Genomic DNA, 17397 nt, shown 5'->3' with positions numbered 1-17397 from the left:
GGATTGCGTCAAGTCATGTTTTTCTTTCCCAATATTTTTAATGTCATCTGTTTCTCACACACAATCGACAATGTTGGGAAACACTTTGAATTTAGTGTCCTAGACACATTTTCTAGGTGTTGGAACACCATGTTTTCTCTAAGTCCAGCTGCCCGGCTGTTGTGGAAGACAAGAACTGGCACAGCGATGCGACTTCATTCCAAAACCAGATGGTGGAGCAAATGGGAAGTCCTCAATCAGGTAATGGAGTTTTTTGGGGACGTTGAGCCCTTCCTAAGAGAAAATGATAACCTGTCTCCTGTTTGCCGTGCAAGCCTGTTGGAGATTTTTGATGATCCAGTTACTGCTAGAGACTTAGACATTGAGCTTGCTGCTATGATTGATGCGGGCAAGCACTTTGTTCAAGCAACTTATTATCTTGAGGGGGATGGTCCCTTAGTATTTGCTTGCTATGAACGTTTGTCTGCATTAGCACATGCAATAGCCATTGACTCTTATCCAAACACTGAGGCCAAAGCTCGCCAACATGCAGGTAGAAATATGGCATTGTACAACCAGTTAGTTGCCCAAGGAAAGGCATGCATCAATCCAGGCTTCCGCTTTTACCAACAGAAATTCAGTGTGCAGTTCCACAATGTTGTTCGTGCATTTAAGGCTGCACGGTTATGTTGCCCAGTACAGGTGCAAGCACTACGTCCAACTGCTGTATCAGTCCAGGACCTAAAGCAATTTTGTTTCATTACTGATGCAGAGGTTGTACAGCTTGTGGAAGAGCTGCCAAACTATCTGGCCACTGCTGATGGTGCAGCCATTGAAACAGAAGAAGACAAAGTACATTGGTGGGCTACACATGCCGCTGCTCTCCCAAATTGGTCTGCTGCAGTCAAAAAGATCTTGTTGGTGCAGCCTAGTTCAGCATCGGCTGAACGAGTGTTTAGCCTGCTACAAAATGCATTTAGTAAGCAGCAAGAGGCAGCATTAGAGGAAACAGTGGAAACATCGGTCATGTTACGTTACAATGACAATAAGCGCACATGAAATCATGAATTATGTGTCGGTAGAGGGGTAGCTGGTGGTGCAAAACCTTCAGGGACAGTGTAAATATTGTAAATATTGAAAGAACATGGCTTTATACCACAAACACTCGTTTATGTCAGAGAAACTTTATATCCTTAATAAGCATATTAGCAAAGTTTGTTTTGTTCGAATACAATCACGTGGTTGCGTTAAGCGAAATTTATTAATTAAATCGTTATTTGAGTTGTAAATCAATCTCTTACACCCAAAAATAGAAAGCAACTTTTGAGAAACTTTTGGATTTTGGGGCAACTTTTGAGCAACTTTTAGAATTTTGGAGCAACTTTTGAGCAACTTTTTTGGAAAATTGGAGCAACTTTTTGAGAAAATTGGAGCAACTTAGGGACAGCCCTACAACCGAACCGCTCACTAAATTAATATGATGGCATGGAATACAGACGAGAGAAACATAAACAAATGTATGGTGCCACGAACAAATTACTGAAAATTGATAATTGACACATCATGGCTTGAAAATCCCTTTAAGTGCATTGAAATGCTAGTGTTCTCTACCTTTTCGAATCTTGCCAGGCCTGTGGCATCATGATTGAGATTTTTCCAAGGGAAAGGGGGGGGGGGGAGAGACGACAGTTACAATTTCTGTACACCTCACCTGAAGTAGCTTAGACGAGCACGCTGCCTTTCCTTGTGTTTGAAAGGGCTTGTATTCATGTAACGAGAGGGAAGATTAAATGGAACTGGAAAAATTTATACTATGTAGATTCTTCAGAATTGTATGCTGTAGGGAAAAAAAAGAGAAACTATCCCATAAGAGGAGTGGGTGGGGGGGGGGGGGGTTATGAGCACCCAAGGACCCACTCCTACGCCCATGTATCAGCTATCTATAACAGGAGATTTTCCAGGATATAGAAAATCTTTTAACAATCTCAATATGGTGTTTAAGAATTTGGAACTAATTGTAAAAAGTTATGTGGTTGACTTTCACCTTATTTAAACACAGCGAATTTAATTCATATATCCGAACTGCGGTTATACAAACGTATTTTGTGCACGATCCTCGCAGTAAAGAGCACTATTTAAGCAATTGTGAGAAAATTCAGGCCTGTACAGGATTCGAACCACTGACCTCTGCGATACTAGTGCAGCGCTCTAGCAATTGAGCTAACAAGCCAACTGTGAGTAGGCATAAACCCGAACGATGATAAACCCGAACGATGATAGATCAAACACAACGAATATATGAAATTCACCTTATTGTACGGAAAGTTTCGATGAGTGCATTTTATTTCACATATGGAATGTTAATTGTGAGAGTACTGCCACTTTGATTTTCCGACATACGCTTGAATAAATAAAGATTCGTCCTTGTCATTAATTTGCTTTTTTTCGCCTTTGGCTTTGGTAGTTGTACTTCTTACAACAGAAAGGCTTCTAAGACAATGAAACTAGCAAAAAAATCCGTAATCCCCTAATACGTATTAATGCCCCGCTTTTAATATCTGCTCTAGTTGCACGGATTATTTTGATGCTGCTGTGCTAGACGCATTTCCAAGGAAGAGGACATCTGTACGCATTCTGGACGCGGGCGCAGGACGAGGTTCAACCGCGTCTTACCTGCGTTCTATGGGATACACCAACATTGATGCCTTGACGGTATCTAAAGAGAGACTTGATCGTGCAGAGGCAAGTGGACTTTACAGAAACCTTCTTTACACTGCTCTGAAAGCAGAATCCACTTTGTGCGCCACTGGTGCGTTCGATGCCATGATCTGCGCAGATGGCGTTTTTCCAGACGAAGTGGACCCTGATGCAATGGATGAGATGTTGCGCCTTGTCAAGCCAGGTGACTATTTCTATGTTGTCAAGAGTGAATAGAATGTACAGCTCATCTATGCCGACCTTAAAAAAAGGAATCTGGATAATTACCTTATATGTAAAAAGTACTGACTGTACAATAGCCCTTTTTACAGTTGTGGGCTTGGTGGCCAGGCCTTTGAACAGGAGTGAGGCTAAGGGTGGCCCTGTTGTGATAGAGACCTGTATCTAGTTAGCATGATAACAAAAAAATTTGCATTTGAAAAGCAGCAACATCTCTATCATAAAAAGTGAATAAAGGCTGATAGTTTCGAAAGAGTCTGTTTGGGGCTGCGTCGGTGGGAGTAACGAAATAATTTGGATATATCAACAAAGTTGAAGTGGTAAATTGGCCACTGTAACGATTACAAAAGCTGACGTTTCGAGCGTTAGCCCTTCTTCGGGGCGAATAGAGGAATTGTGGGTTGTGTGTGCTTTTAAAGGCAGAGAATGGAGCTACGTTATTGGTGGGAACGTGGATCAGATATTGGTTCCCACCAATGACGTAGCTCCATTCTCTGCCTTTAAAAGCACACACAACCCACAATTCCTCTATTCGCTTCGACGAAGGGCTAACGCTCGAAACGTCAGCTTTTGTAATCGTTACGGTGGCCAATTTACCATTTCAACTTCGTTGATTTATCCAAACTCTATCATAACAAGGTCACCCTTAGCCTCACCCCTGTTCAAAGGCTCGGCCACCAAGCCCACATCTGTAAAAAGGACTATTAAGGTAATCTAGCGGTGCGATGTCATGACCTGGGGGGGTCACTGGGCCATGTTATCGGGCAGAGCTTAAAATACATCAGTGCACCTCTCTTCTCACAAGTGGTAACTGCCTTAAAGCTTTGCGCAGTGGGCTAGCATTCATCCCTTCAAGGGGGTGTACACTACGAGTAGTCCTTGCTTATGGGCGCTTTCGTCGCGCAAGCGAAAAAGATCTTAAAAAAGGGATTTCAGTGCGCCCCGCAGAATTCTGGATCTCGGAGTGAGGCCCACGACGACTTCGACGAAAAGCAGGGACTATTAGTACTCTAAGGTGGGGTGGGGGGGGGGGGGGGAGAATGTCGATTATCTGATCCGTGATTAAACGAAATAATTTTCTCTGTTCCCTATTTTTGTGTTTCAGGTGGTATTGTGTGCTTCACAATGAACGCAGCGCAATTTGACAATGCTCATAACAGCTTCAGATTAAAATGCGAGGACTTCATTTCAAAGAGAAAATGGAAATTAATATCACAAGGGATCACCTCTCAGTCCCAAGGTCCCGAGAAAGACAACAATAATCATCAGCACGAAGAAAGAAACTCTACCGATAGTTATGTTTTAGTTTTCGTGGTAATTGATAATTACTGAAACTTCGTATCTATAGCCTGGTGTACTGTCAGCTTCGTAATATTATTAACATCAGGTGCGGAAATTTTACAGAGAATGGTGAAAATATTATTAAATTCATTTAGTGATGTTTTGTGGCAGACGTTGCTACACGACCCATATTTTTATCGCTGAAATGTATTTTGTCAAAAATTCACGAGGAAACCTTTTATGATCATAGAATTGATATTAAATTAAATTGTTTCAAGTGGTTGTAAAATGAAAAGAGCGAACCTTTCGCCGTAAAATTTTTAAGGTGGCTTGCTTTTATGCAAGTGCGCACGCTCATTACTTTTCTTGAAACGCTACACTTTCATTCCGTTTTCTGACTTTATCATTTTTAGCTTTTATGCCTGTTTTGAACTCTTTTTGTGAGGCAACCATGAGAAAATAATGTTTTTTATCTATTAGCTCTGTCAAGAAATATTTACTTGACAATTGTCGCGACACGAGTTGGCCGAAAAAAAAATTAAGAAAATTTTAAAAAACCAACATCATTTGTCGTACCAGCTTGATTAGATTTTTTTCGATCTAAAATATTAAGTTAGAACATACTTAATCACTTAAAATTAATAGAAATAAATGAATTAATACTATAGTAGCGCTTTTATTGAGGATTTATAAATTTATTGTATATTATTTAAGTAGGAAAATTATTCTTTGATAAAGATCGATGACTGTCATGTCAAAGTTTCCGGTCACCCGTCTTTGTAAAAATATTGAAAATGGCCTTTGAGTCAGTCTTTTAGTCTTTATTGTACTATTTTGAATACGATCAGAAATTTCAATGTTATAAATAGCTCGTTTATTAACTGTAATTTAAAATTGTTTGCCCTCCATGAAAGAGACTGTAATTTTGTTATCCGAAAACTGCTTGGCTGTATATTATGTACGATAAACAATAATAATGGGCTTTTGGGGAAAAAAAATAGCTTTTTAATTGCAGCCCTTGTGGTTCTTTTTTTTAACCTTAATGGCCTGATCAATTCAAAGCTTCGGCTCCTGACGTTTCCTAAAAGACAAAACTCGCTTAAGTTATATTTTTATCGTAAACTGCGTTTATTAAGCTTTCTTCTGATTCACAGTTTGCTAGGATTTTAGTGAAACTAGCACGAGTACGTCTGTCACGTTCTACTGAAAATTTAGTTATTCATATTTTCGTTTCCCTTTTGCTTTCTACACGGTAGGATCATTTAAGGTCAGAGTAAAAACCACTTCGGTCGTGGAGAAAAGACTATAATGAGCCCGCGAATTCTAATCTGGTCTCCGCCGACTAACGCATGCTCAAGAAAGGGTTTGAAGGAAAAAAAAAATGGCGGATGACGTGTGTGAAATTTAAATTAGAACCTTGAAGTTAATTCTCACTCCTAGGGCGTAATTTTCATCCCTTATACAAAATTTAAATTAGGATCTGACAAGAAGAAAAAAAGAAGTATCATAAGAAGATTAATTTTTGATCAAACGCCGGGGTATCAGTGCAAAGAGCCGTGTGAGTTTAGACAAAACAAAAGCAGACACATGTCTATGCCACTAGGAGCCTCACCGCGTGTCGCGCAAAATTTCCGACAGTTCAACCAGAGTCCGTTGTCACAGCCTTTTCAGGGTGGTTCGGCAGCCGCATTGGCCCAAGCAGGTAAGAGGTTTTTACAGGAAGTTTGTGTAGATAGTTTCGTCTGAAGTGTTTTCTTGTGCTCACAATTACAGTTACAGTAAGTCCATACTAAGCAGCGTCTGAGGGCTCCTTCGCAGTAATACATGCATTCAAAAATTGTTAGTTCCTTACTGTATATTGTAAAAGATCGGTTTTGATACCTCGCTTTCTTTCATTGGAAAAGTTTCTTTTATTTGAAATTAATTTAGGACCAAACCTTAAACCTCAGTTTAGAGGGTTGGAGGTGCTTGTAATTGTTGAGATGCCGATGGATGTATGTAGGATTTATTTGTTCCTCTGGCTCACTGTTATTTTGTAAAACAAAACGGAACAAAATAAAATGAAATGAAAATCTGTAATTTGGAAAATAAAATCTCTGGCATTAATAATGGTTGTTATCATTTGCCAGGCAGCATATATTTTACAATCCACACTTGTGGTGACTCATTCATCCTTCTAATTGGTAGAGTTTTCCACACAGAACCTTATGTTACAAATTAAAAGTCCCCATATTGCATATTACAGATTTTCATTTTGTAAATTACATGTGCCCATTTTGCAATATGATATTTGCTTCAACTTAAATTACTGTATATTATGGAAACTAGGCTCAGGATAGATCCTAGTTCAATTTCAGTAGCCATTTAATTGGGCCTAGTATTCAATGTCATACTGGTGGTATACAGGTGATGATGTTCTTCATAGGCATGACATAGGAGAGACTAAAATAAAGGATGGAAGATAATTTTTTTTTAACACTTTCTGGGAGGACCTCAGAAAATGTGCAGACAGACTATAGTGAGTGTCAAAAGTCTTGGCACATTCCACTACCGTAGTTATTCGACTATAAGCCGACCTTGGCTATAAGCCGAGACCCTAAACTCACGAGACACAATAGTCGGTGTAAACTTTACGAAAAAAATCGGAAAAATATCGCCTATAAGCCGAGACCACATTAGAGAATTCTGTTCTCCAACAAACTGAAATGATCGCAAAATTTTCGAAACAGAAAAGAGTTTCAATGCAGTATTGCAGTCGAAAACACATTCCGAGATAACCAGAGAGTACAGTCATCAGTGAGTTGCTCGAGGAAAGATCAAGAAAATCTCTTTAATGGAGAGCTCGAGATGTCAGCGAAACGCACAAAGATGGGCCGTTACACTCAGAAATATCCGTGGTTGAATGAGAGATTACTTGATTAGTTTACAGAGCAGAGAAGCCAAGATTAGTTTTCTTTTTACGTGATCGCAAATTTCAACACCGTAACATGTGACGATCGACGTGTTTGTTTACCAATCGTGGGAATGGGCAATTTTGATTGGTCGGTTTCGAAAATTTTAAAACACTTTCGCAGGCTCTGTACACTCATTCAAAACCTGCAGAATCTCTGATACTCCAGATGGCATGGAAGATGAACCAACCTACTCGGAATAAACGGCAGAACTAGCAGATGAGGAGATGGACGACGAATTATAATAATAATAATAATTTACATTTCTAAAGCGCTAAAATTATAAAATATTCTAAAGCGCTTTACAACATTATTAACTACAAATATTAAAATGATAAACGACAATATATCAAAACAATTCCATGCCGACACTGAGAACGAACAATAAGCCGTATTTACTACGCGCCGAAAACAACAAACCGCTCCTTTGGAAGCAACCACACATTTAAAGTCAATGACCAACTTGAACTTGTTTTGCTATTTACTTCTGCATGCAATATCTCGGCTTATAGATGAATATATCTATGTTTCTTTTGAATTTGCTGTTTCGTAAAAATTGTGTTTCGAAAAAATTGTGTTTGGAAAAACAGTCGGCTATAAGCCGAGAACCCTTCTCCGGCTAAAATTTTCGAGATTTTGGTAAAGTTTTGTGGAAAAATCGCTCGGCTTATAGTCGAATAACTACGGTACTTTTCTAATTTTTTCTGTAACTTTCAATTATCTTCTCCCTGTTCACCATTTCAATGTTGCCTGGTTTAAATACTTTGTATTAATTCTTAGACTTCCAAGTAAGGTACAATAATACAAATTGACCTTAGGAATTCTCCGAGAACCTTAGTGAACTTCACTTAAAATGTACATCCACGGAAACCCTAACTTCTTTGCAAACTTTCTGTAGAGGATTTACTTATTTGCTAAATTTCTTTCTTTTCCCTACAGCAAGATTTCGACCTCCTTATCACCCTGGTCCCCAGGCAATGATGGGACAGGTTTGTGTCTCAAATCTCTCGTTGTTTGACCTCTATACCCGTCATATGTATAAATCACCCTCGTTCAAACTTCCAAATTATGCAATTTCTTTATGGGAGGTTTTTGCATGCCTGACTTACATCTATATTGGTGATTGTCAGTGTCTGAGCAGCTGTATGTGCCCGTACTTTGTACCCCTCTGTACCCTTCCTCTAAACCAACATCAACCCTAATTTGACTATTGTTGGGTAAGAGGGGTTACAGTGCATTTGTAGTTGCACAATTGCTCAGGGAGTGAGATTAGTCCTCTTTTTCTCACACACATATTTATGTAAACTTCCCAGCAACTCTATCAGATTATTTTGAAAAGATGTGGTCCTTCTTAATTTTTTACCACACTGTATTTGCATGTTCAGACTCAATTTCTGCTAGTTACGTGGAAATTCCCTGTCAATCTGATACACTTACAAACTTAAGAGCTCCATGTGGAGTGTCTTGTCAGGATAGTATTTACAAATTTTGATGATGGGTGATCGACAGGTAAATCTCCTTACAAAATCAGTACACTTCACATAGATAGGCGAGGAGAAGAAAGTAAAATATGAACTAGGTGACATTTTTCCTTTAATGCTAAATTCTCAGAACTCACATTATTAGTAATAAATGGTAGACACTGAAAAAAAAAAATGCCCAGAAGAGCTAGCACATGTATAGCATCATATGGCTAGCCCTGAAAGTGATTCTGATGCTGGGAATGCTGTGTTGAAACTGACTTCCAGTGAGCAACAAGATGGGCCCATCATGCACATAACCTGCTTGGGAATAGTTTCTGTGATATTGGGATAAAAAGGTTGCTTTTAGTGTGTTTACACAATAACCTTTTTTTTCACTATAGAAATAATATTGCAAAAAGCATGGATAAACAGATAAAATTTGTGATTTCACTCAATTTGGCAACTCCTATTTCATCTGAATGATAACAAAAAGAGACAGCCAAAATTCAGTTACTTTGATCAAACAAACCCTGTCAGTTATCCATAAGTGTTTTGTTATTTTCAGGCTCAAAACCAGTGGGGGCAGATGAATTATGGACAGCCCAGGTTTGCCACACAGAGATTAATCTCACAGGTGGGTGACTGTTGTTTTACTCTTGGAGTTGTATTTTTAGTGGTTCAGTTTTCCTTGGTTTAACATTCTCCAGTGAAACTTAAAACTCTAGTTTCTTTGTTGTCATTATTGGCAGAAAGAAAATAAATAGAACGTTTAAGTGGTTTGAAAGTCTTAAACAAGGGAAATTGTAAAGCCCAATATGCAGATGCTGTAAGAGTTGGTTGTGGTGGAACTTCCCAGGTTGCTGATTAGGGTTTCACTGTCAATTTCAGTCATTAACTTAAGATGTGGCCTTAAGACAACCTAATTGACAGGGCCAATTGAATGGTTAGAGACAAATGCATAAGCTGTAGATAATAAGGTAGGGGGATGGGGGCATGTCAGGAAGGACAAGGTTTTTTCAAAAAAGTGGGGAGAGGGGGGCTGAAGCTGTGTGGGTAATACTTTGAACTTAATGGCATTACAGGAGTTTCAGTAACAGCCAGCAAATGGTGACTTCACTGTGTATTTCTCTGAACTTAATAATGTTAGAATTAGGATCAAACCTCAATTAGCTGCCCACTTTGCTGTTTTTGCTGTGTACTTTAAAACTCATTGAAACCTCTGCATGATGAAGAGGGAATGTTTTGGGACGAGCCAAGGATTCAATTATTCATGAACAAATAATTTTAGAAACAAGTTTTGGTGAAACCATTGATGAAAAATGTATTTCTTGACAGGCATCAGATATTCGTATTCCGAAACCACCAAAGCCACCAGAGAAACCACTGATGCCTTATATGAGGTTCAGTAGAAAAGTAAGCCTATGAATGTGTAAATGTTTAATTTGTAACATGAACTTAAGAAGCTGTTGTTAATGTCTATTGTTTACAATTAGCTCATGGAATCTTCTCTTCATATGGAAGCAATTTTCATCTTCTTTAACTGATTTTTTAGCAAAAAATACAGTGTGACCAGCATTCCAGTTTTTTTTTTTTTTTTTCTTTGTAGGTTTGGGATCAAGTAAAACTCCAAAATCCAGAGTCAAAATTATGGGAAATTGGAAGAATTATTGGACAAATGTGGAGAGATCTTAGTGATCTAGAAAAACAGGTAAGTCTAGTGAGCAACTCACCAAAACATTTTTTTTTATCATAAATACTACTCTGTGGACCAAATAGATTTGATTTCTATTCGGACATTGAAGAAAAAACATCAGCATGCAGTTTGCTAAAGGTGCTTTTTATTGTAGGCTGGCTTACTCAAGGCAGTTAGGTAAGGAGACTGGGCTTCTCCTACTTCTTTGGAGGTTATAATGCCAGACCCCCTAAGACAGAGGAGATTAAGCCAATTTTCATATCCATTGATGATAAAATGAAAAACACATGTACCAAGCTTGTAACAGTACAAAAGTTATCTTTCACTAGTTCATTACACGGCTCAAAATCATGGTGTTTCTCAATTTGAATATGAGTATGTGGCTTTTTACATTGTTAATCCTACAGTTGGCAAGACAGAGGACTCACTAGAGTAGAGTCTCTGTGGCTCACTGGTTCAGTGATAGGGTTTCATAGCATGCAATCTATGGTGTCACAATTAATCCAGGCACAACAGGAGGGGTGGTAAATTGTACCTTGAGAATCTTAGATCTTGTAAATATTTTTATCTGATCTTGAAATCTTGTTGGCCTTTGGGAGAAGTTTGAAATCTGAGAGTTTTTCAAAGTTTGTTCAGTCTGGATTTTTGTTATAGCAGAGGGTGTCGGTCAAAAGGTGGCCAGTGAGATTAGCTGAGAGTTATCATTGTGAGAAAAGAAAGCCTGTGTATTTTGGTTGTTATACATATCTTACTAACCAAGCGCCAGGGCTGTACTGGGAGAATATCAACCCGAGGTCTTGACAGTACAGACGGATCGCAGTGAGGTCCGTACAAAAAAGACCGAGGGCCGATATTCTTCCAGTACGGTCCCGAGCAAGCTTGATTAATAAGAGATTTATTATACGACTTAAGTTCAAAGGGACACAAGTGCAGTATCATTCGGGACCATTTGGAACAGTGCCCAGTCCAATACTTAAAGAATATTGGACCAGCAATAGAGCATTTTGATTGGTTGATTTTAGTTATTGGCCCTCTGACTGCCCGAGTCGTGTAATAATTGGGGGTATTGCAATGCTCTGTAAAAGCACTTTGTCACAAATGGAATGTAAATGAGAATATTGCAATGCTAATGAAAAATTTCAGCAGTACCTTGCAGCAGTCTCTCTAAAGCAGTAGTAGTAAGAAATATGTATATGAGAACGATCCTTCGCAGTAAAGCACTATTTGAGCAATAGTGAAAATCAGACCTGAAAAAAATTTCAGGCCTGTACGGGATTCGAACCACTGACCTCTGCGATACTAGTGCAGCGCTCTACCAATTGAGCTAACAAGCCAACTGGGAGCAGGCCATCAAATTAATTCGACATAAACCTGTAGATGATAAATCAAACAACAACAAACATATGAAACATATGTGTGAACTGCGGTTATGAGACGTATATGAGCACGATCCTTCGCAGTAAAGCACTATTTGTGCAATAGTGAAAATCAGACCTGAAAAAAATTTCAGGCCTGTACAGGATTCGAACCACTGACCTCTGCAATACTAGTGCAGCGCTCTACCAATTGAGCTAACAAGCCAACTGGGAGCAGGCCAGGGTTTATATCGAATTAATTTGATGGCCTGCTCCCAAGTTGGCTTGTTAGCTCAATTGGTAGAGCGCTGCACTAGTATCGCAGAGGTCAGTGGTTCGAATCCCGTACAGGCCTGAAATTTTTTTCAGGTCTGATTTTCACTATTGCTCAAATAGTGCTTTACTGCGAAGGATCGTTCTCATATACGTCTCATAACCGCAGTTCACACATATGTTTCATATGTTTGTTGTAGTAGTAAGAAAGTAAGCATTCCAATCCCTTTATGATATGTAATGCTATGTTTTTCACAAGCTAAAGTGGATAAATGTAATTGAAGCTGACGGCAAAGCAGCAAATGGTTAGGTCTGTGATGATACAGAAGGTTCATGGCAATGACAATTTCCTCTTCTTTTACTCAGTATTGAAAAGACCTAAATATGGCAATATTCTTTTCTTTGTAGGAACATTTGGATGAATATGAAGTGGAAAAGGTAACCTAAGACTTTCTGTTGCTTCAAACAAAGATGAAAAGGTGATATTTGTTTGGTACCATGTCATGAAAAAGAGGACAACAATCTTTTAAACTGGAAAACAATGTGTTTATAACTCTGAAATTAGACTGCGAAGCAAGCAAACTACTTCATTTACATGTACAGTTGGTATTTTTTGCCAGTTCTGTCAAGTAAGTGACAGTGATCTTTTGATTTCAACTGTGTAAAGAGTGTTTCTTCTTTTTTCCATTCTCATAGCAAGAGTATAATGAAGCAATGAAGGCTTACCACAACTCTCCAGCTTATCAAGCATGGATTGTGGCCAAGGGAAGAGGTAATTGTTGATACAATACTGTTTAAAGTGGTTTGAACTCAGACCAGGTTGTTGAAAGGGGTTATATTATGAGATGAATTATTCAAGCAAAAAAAATCCTGATGATTGATCGTTTTTATAAACTGAGAGGAAGCTACATGGAGAATAAGGGTCAATCAGTTAATTGTGTTAAAAAGACGCCTGTAGTATTTTATTGTAAACTTCATTTTGTGATGTCTTACAGCACAAGCTGCTCTCCAAGAGCAGCAAGCCATGGAGAGAGCCATGATGGGTTCTATGCCTTTTGGGGTAAGTTTTTTTTTGTCATGACATACATGTACTTGCAACCATGAATTTAATACGTACTGTGGTAGGCTACCTGGGTGTGTTTTGAAATGTTGCACAGTAACAGTCATAAGGCTTTAAAATGTTTACGATGCTTGAATAAGGTTCTCATCTTGTGCCTATAGCTAGACTCATATGTGAATGTGTTGGCCATTATACATGTAGCAACCGTCTGGTTCGTCGGTGAGATCTCTGTGTGGGAACTCATATTTTTTTTTTCTTTGCTCCATGCTTGTCTTAAAATTATTGACATCTATCTTAACTTGATGAGTGAGCTCATTTCATTTACTCTCCGGGCAGTTTCACATTTCTCACTTGCTCTTCACGATTAGATGTTGGAAACACAAATAATCTATTGCTTTGAAAAGAAATTGTATATTATAAACTTATAACTTTGTTTGTTGGTCAGAAAATGGATGAAGCAAGATTTGGCATTCAGCCTGTTGACGATGATGATGGTAGGTAGTGATCAGTTGGGCTTGAGGCACATTTTCGGGCTAGAAATTGCTAGAAAATATTCATATTTGATTGCAGTGCTAAGTGTTTAATTGTGTTACCTACAAATTTTTTTCTTTCATCTTTCTTTGAATTAATTTTGGAACTTCTCCTTACAAAAGTTCTTTTTTTTGTTTTTAGATTAGCTTCAAGTTTTGTTAGTGTTTGTTGTGGGGCATGTTTTCCTTTCGTTGGGGTGGAACCTTATCAAGCGCTGTCCATCCCGCGAAGTGTCAGGGATACTTGACCAAAAATCTCAGGGATGGGACAGGGGGCCACTCGTTATAGGCTATGATCTCATTTTTTCGGTGGGGATGGAGGTGGGGGGGGGGGGGGGCGTGGGGGAGAGAGTCGGTGAATTAGCTGATAACACTTCTTGACATGTTGCAAGTGAGGAAAGCCTGGACAGGCTTCTTCCTGGCAAAGTAACATGGCCTGTTCACTTCTGAAAGACTTCACCTTTGCCTCTCTCTGTTCTCAGAGGAAGATGACGCCTTCTCTGTCAAACACATTTCCGCAGCTCGTTTTCACCGAAATCATAAGTTGATGTCGGAAATATTCAGCGACACAGTGGTCAGGGATGTACGGACAGGTCAGATTGTAAAGAAATTAGCAGGGATACTAAGACTTTTTTTGTAGAATTTTTGCACAGTTTTGCGGTTAGTAGTGATTTGTTAACCGTACTAATTTAAGCCTTTGACAGTTTTTTGTTTTATAATTCGTTTTTTTGCATTGTTGACACCTATGGTGGTCAATGATATCAGTTTTGGAGTGTCGTAATAGTTTCTCATCATAATCTACAAGACCTGTTCCTCAATTTTTGTGTTGTTGTTTACTTTAGTTGTGACCAAGTCCCGGCTGGGAGTCCTCAAGCGTCAAGTTCAGTCACTCATAGCGCATCAGGTAGGTCACGTGCTCTTTGCAGAATGCGGAGACTTCACGTAGCAATTTAAGAGATTGTGTACAATAGAATGTAAGTTTTGTATTGCTAGAGGTAAGCCTTTTGCTGAGCCAGAATAAAAACTAAAGTGATTAGCTTATGGGAACTGTGTTCTCTTTGCCTTTCCTCCTCCGATGCAATATTACTCAAACATTTTCTCACTTTGCAGCAACGCTTGCCTTAAGCTGCAATTTTTTTTCTAGTTATGGTACCCAAGCTAAGTTATTTTCTTAACAACGATTTCCTTTAGATAATATAAATTTTTAACTAAATTGAAACTGTTAAATCGGCTGGTAACCTTTACACTATAATTATTTCTTGAGTAGAAAAAGCTGGAAAGTGAGTTGCAGCAAATCGAAGAAAAGTTTGAGAGCAAGAAAGGAAAGTTTATTGATGACAGTGAAAAATTTAACGACGCCCTCAAGAAGGTAAAGAAGCTGCTCTGTTTTTTTCTTTTTTTTTGTTTTTGTTTTTGTTTTTTTTTTTGGTTAGTTACCTCTGTTTTCTTTAAGGTGTTTAAAACACGCGTCCCCGTTGTCCGATTAGCCTGTTGAGTGTGGACGAGTTCACTCTTCGTGTGAGCAAATTGACGGGTTACCAATATTGTTGCCTAGAATTTGGACATGTTGGAAGAGATTTTGTTCGCTTGTCAAAGCATTATAGAACCTATGTTACAGATGGGCCTGATGTTCGAATATTTTCAATGCAGTTATATCTTCCAAGTAAGTGATCGAATATTTGTGTTTCTTGTAGCTATGCGAACCTCTGAATGAAGGGGAGACAACCGATTTGGGGGAGCTGAACAAAAGCAAAGGCACAGACAAAAGTATGACTCTGGAGGGCCCTAAACCGTCCAAATCCTGACGAAATTACTGCGCCTCTCCGACTGTAAAATACCACTTACCTGATTTTCTCTTCTATTTTAATTTTTGGAGTTGCCACTTCAACCCATCCCCAAGGAATGTGGGGTTGGGGTAGTCAAGGGACGTATGGGTGTGGTTGTCCTGACAAGTTTCAAACCCTGACTGTGTCAGACTTGAAAATCTGCTCATTTTATTACCTAGTTACCATGTGTACATTGTATTAACTATGGCTTATCATTCTCAGAGGCCTCAGAGTGTTGATAACTGGAGTAAAAAATAAAAATTTGTTTGTACTATACATGAAAACTGTGCCCCTTTAACACCCTGTTCAAAGACCGTTTTCAAGAGGCTAAATAGTAAAATTGCATACCCTGTCCGAGACCCTGAAAACCACAGTCGTTGAGGCCGAATACTTGCAAGTTAGTCTGCCTTTGCGCATTGAAGGAAAAATATGACCCTGTTTTGCGAAGCAAACGTTATGACAAACAACACAATTTACCAATCGTAAATTTACATTTGTCGACGAGGCGACGGTCGTGACTAGCGCGCGTGTATATCCGGGATTTTCTACCTCTTTGCGCAAGTCCTGGGTACTATCAGTTGTTTCCATGACGACCTTGCAACTCGACTGCAGAAGCAGTACCCTGGGACGTTGGTTTCCCTTTGGTTACCTTTTTCTCTCTCCGTTTGCTTCGTTTTAATCTCACTTTCCACTTGATAAATTAAGCAGCGGCCAGCGTTTCTGTGTAACCACATGTTTCATTGTGCATACAGTTTTTTTACATATGCACGATCCTCGCAGTAGCTAGCGCTATTTAAGCAATAGCGAAAATCAGACCTGAAAAAAATTAGGCCTGTACGGGATTCGAACCACTGACCTCTGCGATACTAGTGCAGCGCTCTACCAATTGAGCTAACAAGCCAACTGGGAGCAGGCCATTAAGTTGATTCGTAATAAACCCGTGAAAGTGATAAATGAGATACAATGAAATATATGAAGTTCATATACTTTGTACAGCGGTATTAGATACATATGCACGATCCTCGCAGTAGATAGCGCTATTTAAGCAATAGCGAAAATCAGACTTGACTTTTCAGCTTGTTAGCTCAATTGGTAGAGCGCTGCACAAGTATCGCAGAGGTCAGTGGTTCGAATCCCGTACAGGCCTGATTTTTTTCAGGTCTGATTTTCGCTATTGCTTAAATGGCGCTATCTACTGCGAGGATCGTGCATATGTATCTAATACCGCAGTACAAAATATATGAACTTCATATATTTCATTATATCTCATTTATCACTTTCACGGGTTTATTACGAATCAACTTAACAGCCTGCTCACAGTTGGCTTGTTACCTCAATTGGTAGAGCGCTGCACCAGTATCGCACAGGTCAGTGGTTCGAATCCCGTACAGGCCTGATTTTTTTCAGGTCTGATTTTCGCTATTGCTTAAATAGGATTGTGCATATGTATCGCGAGGTTCATGCATATGTATGATCTTATATGTATCATATGTATGATACATATATACGATCGCGAGGATCGTGCATATGTATCTAATACCGCAGTACAAAATATATGAACTTCATATATTTCATTGTATCTCGTACAGTATTTTGTATAAAAAGAAAACAATTGGCGCCCCTCGAAGGATTGGCGGGAATCTTGAAAGAGAAAAACAAAGCGGAGAGGATGACAAATCTGGCAAGAGGTTGTCTCTTTTATAGGTGTAAGTGATAAATAATTCACTCTTAGAATCGAAGTTATACATGAAAAAGCATGCCTTTAACATTGTATTTGTTCAAGGAGAGACATCAAATGAGGCGGCTTGAACAGAGTGCTAAATGCTGCAACTAGGAAACTTTTTTTTTCACGATATTTTGCAGCAATTAAGCCGTGTTATTCTCTTTAGCGTTATATGCTTGAAGTTTAATTTTTGATGGCGAAGAAGGAGCTCTTGTCGGTGGTACGCAGCAAATGGAATTTAATAGATCAAGAAATTACTTTCCACAATGAAATTTTTATAAATTTTCGAAGGTAGCGTAAAATGGGCAAGGCGCTGAGAGCCTTAT

General features: G+C 38.9%; 2 protein-coding genes and 1 pseudogene across 3 annotated transcripts in view; all 3 read left to right on the top strand.

Annotated features, from left to right (window-relative positions):
* LOC148719314 (uncharacterized) overlaps nt 1–1268 on the top strand; it is a 2282-nt pseudogene extending 1014 nt beyond the window's left edge.
* The window catches only part of LOC111331926 (methyltransferase-like protein 27), a 9289-nt gene extending 4933 nt beyond the window's left edge, over nt 1–4356 (top strand). For both annotated transcript variants that reach the window (XM_088740208.1, XM_022937154.2), the window contains 2 exons: nt 2547–2881; nt 4022–4356. In XM_088740208.1, coding sequence (XP_088596334.1) covers nt 2547–2881; nt 4022–4248 — 562 coding nt within the window. In that variant the 3' untranslated portion in view covers nt 4249–4356. The remainder of the gene's footprint in view (nt 1–2546; nt 2882–4021) is intronic.
* Nucleotides 4357–5564: 1208 nt separating this feature from the next.
* LOC111331927 (SWI/SNF-related matrix-associated actin-dependent regulator of chromatin subfamily E member 1-like) lies at nt 5565–15464 on the top strand. Its single transcript, XM_022937156.2, has 13 exons — nt 5565–5899; nt 8088–8137; nt 9177–9245; nt 9947–10024; nt 10218–10319; nt 12341–12370; nt 12629–12704; nt 12928–12992; nt 13438–13486; nt 14005–14115; nt 14365–14426; nt 14790–14891; nt 15217–15464. Exons 1-13 carry the CDS (start codon nt 5785–5787, stop codon nt 15325–15327), a joined length of 1020 nt encoding a protein of 339 aa, XP_022792891.2. The 5' UTR covers nt 5565–5784; the 3' UTR covers nt 15328–15464.
* The last annotated feature ends 1933 nt before the right edge of the window (nt 15465–17397 follow it).

Source organism: Stylophora pistillata, chromosome 12 (genome assembly GCF_964205215.1).
Source record: "Stylophora pistillata chromosome 12, jaStyPist1.2, whole genome shotgun sequence".
NCBI lineage: Eukaryota > Metazoa > Cnidaria > Anthozoa > Scleractinia > Pocilloporidae > Stylophora > Stylophora pistillata.
This window is presented reverse-complemented; position numbering and strand designations above follow the sequence as displayed.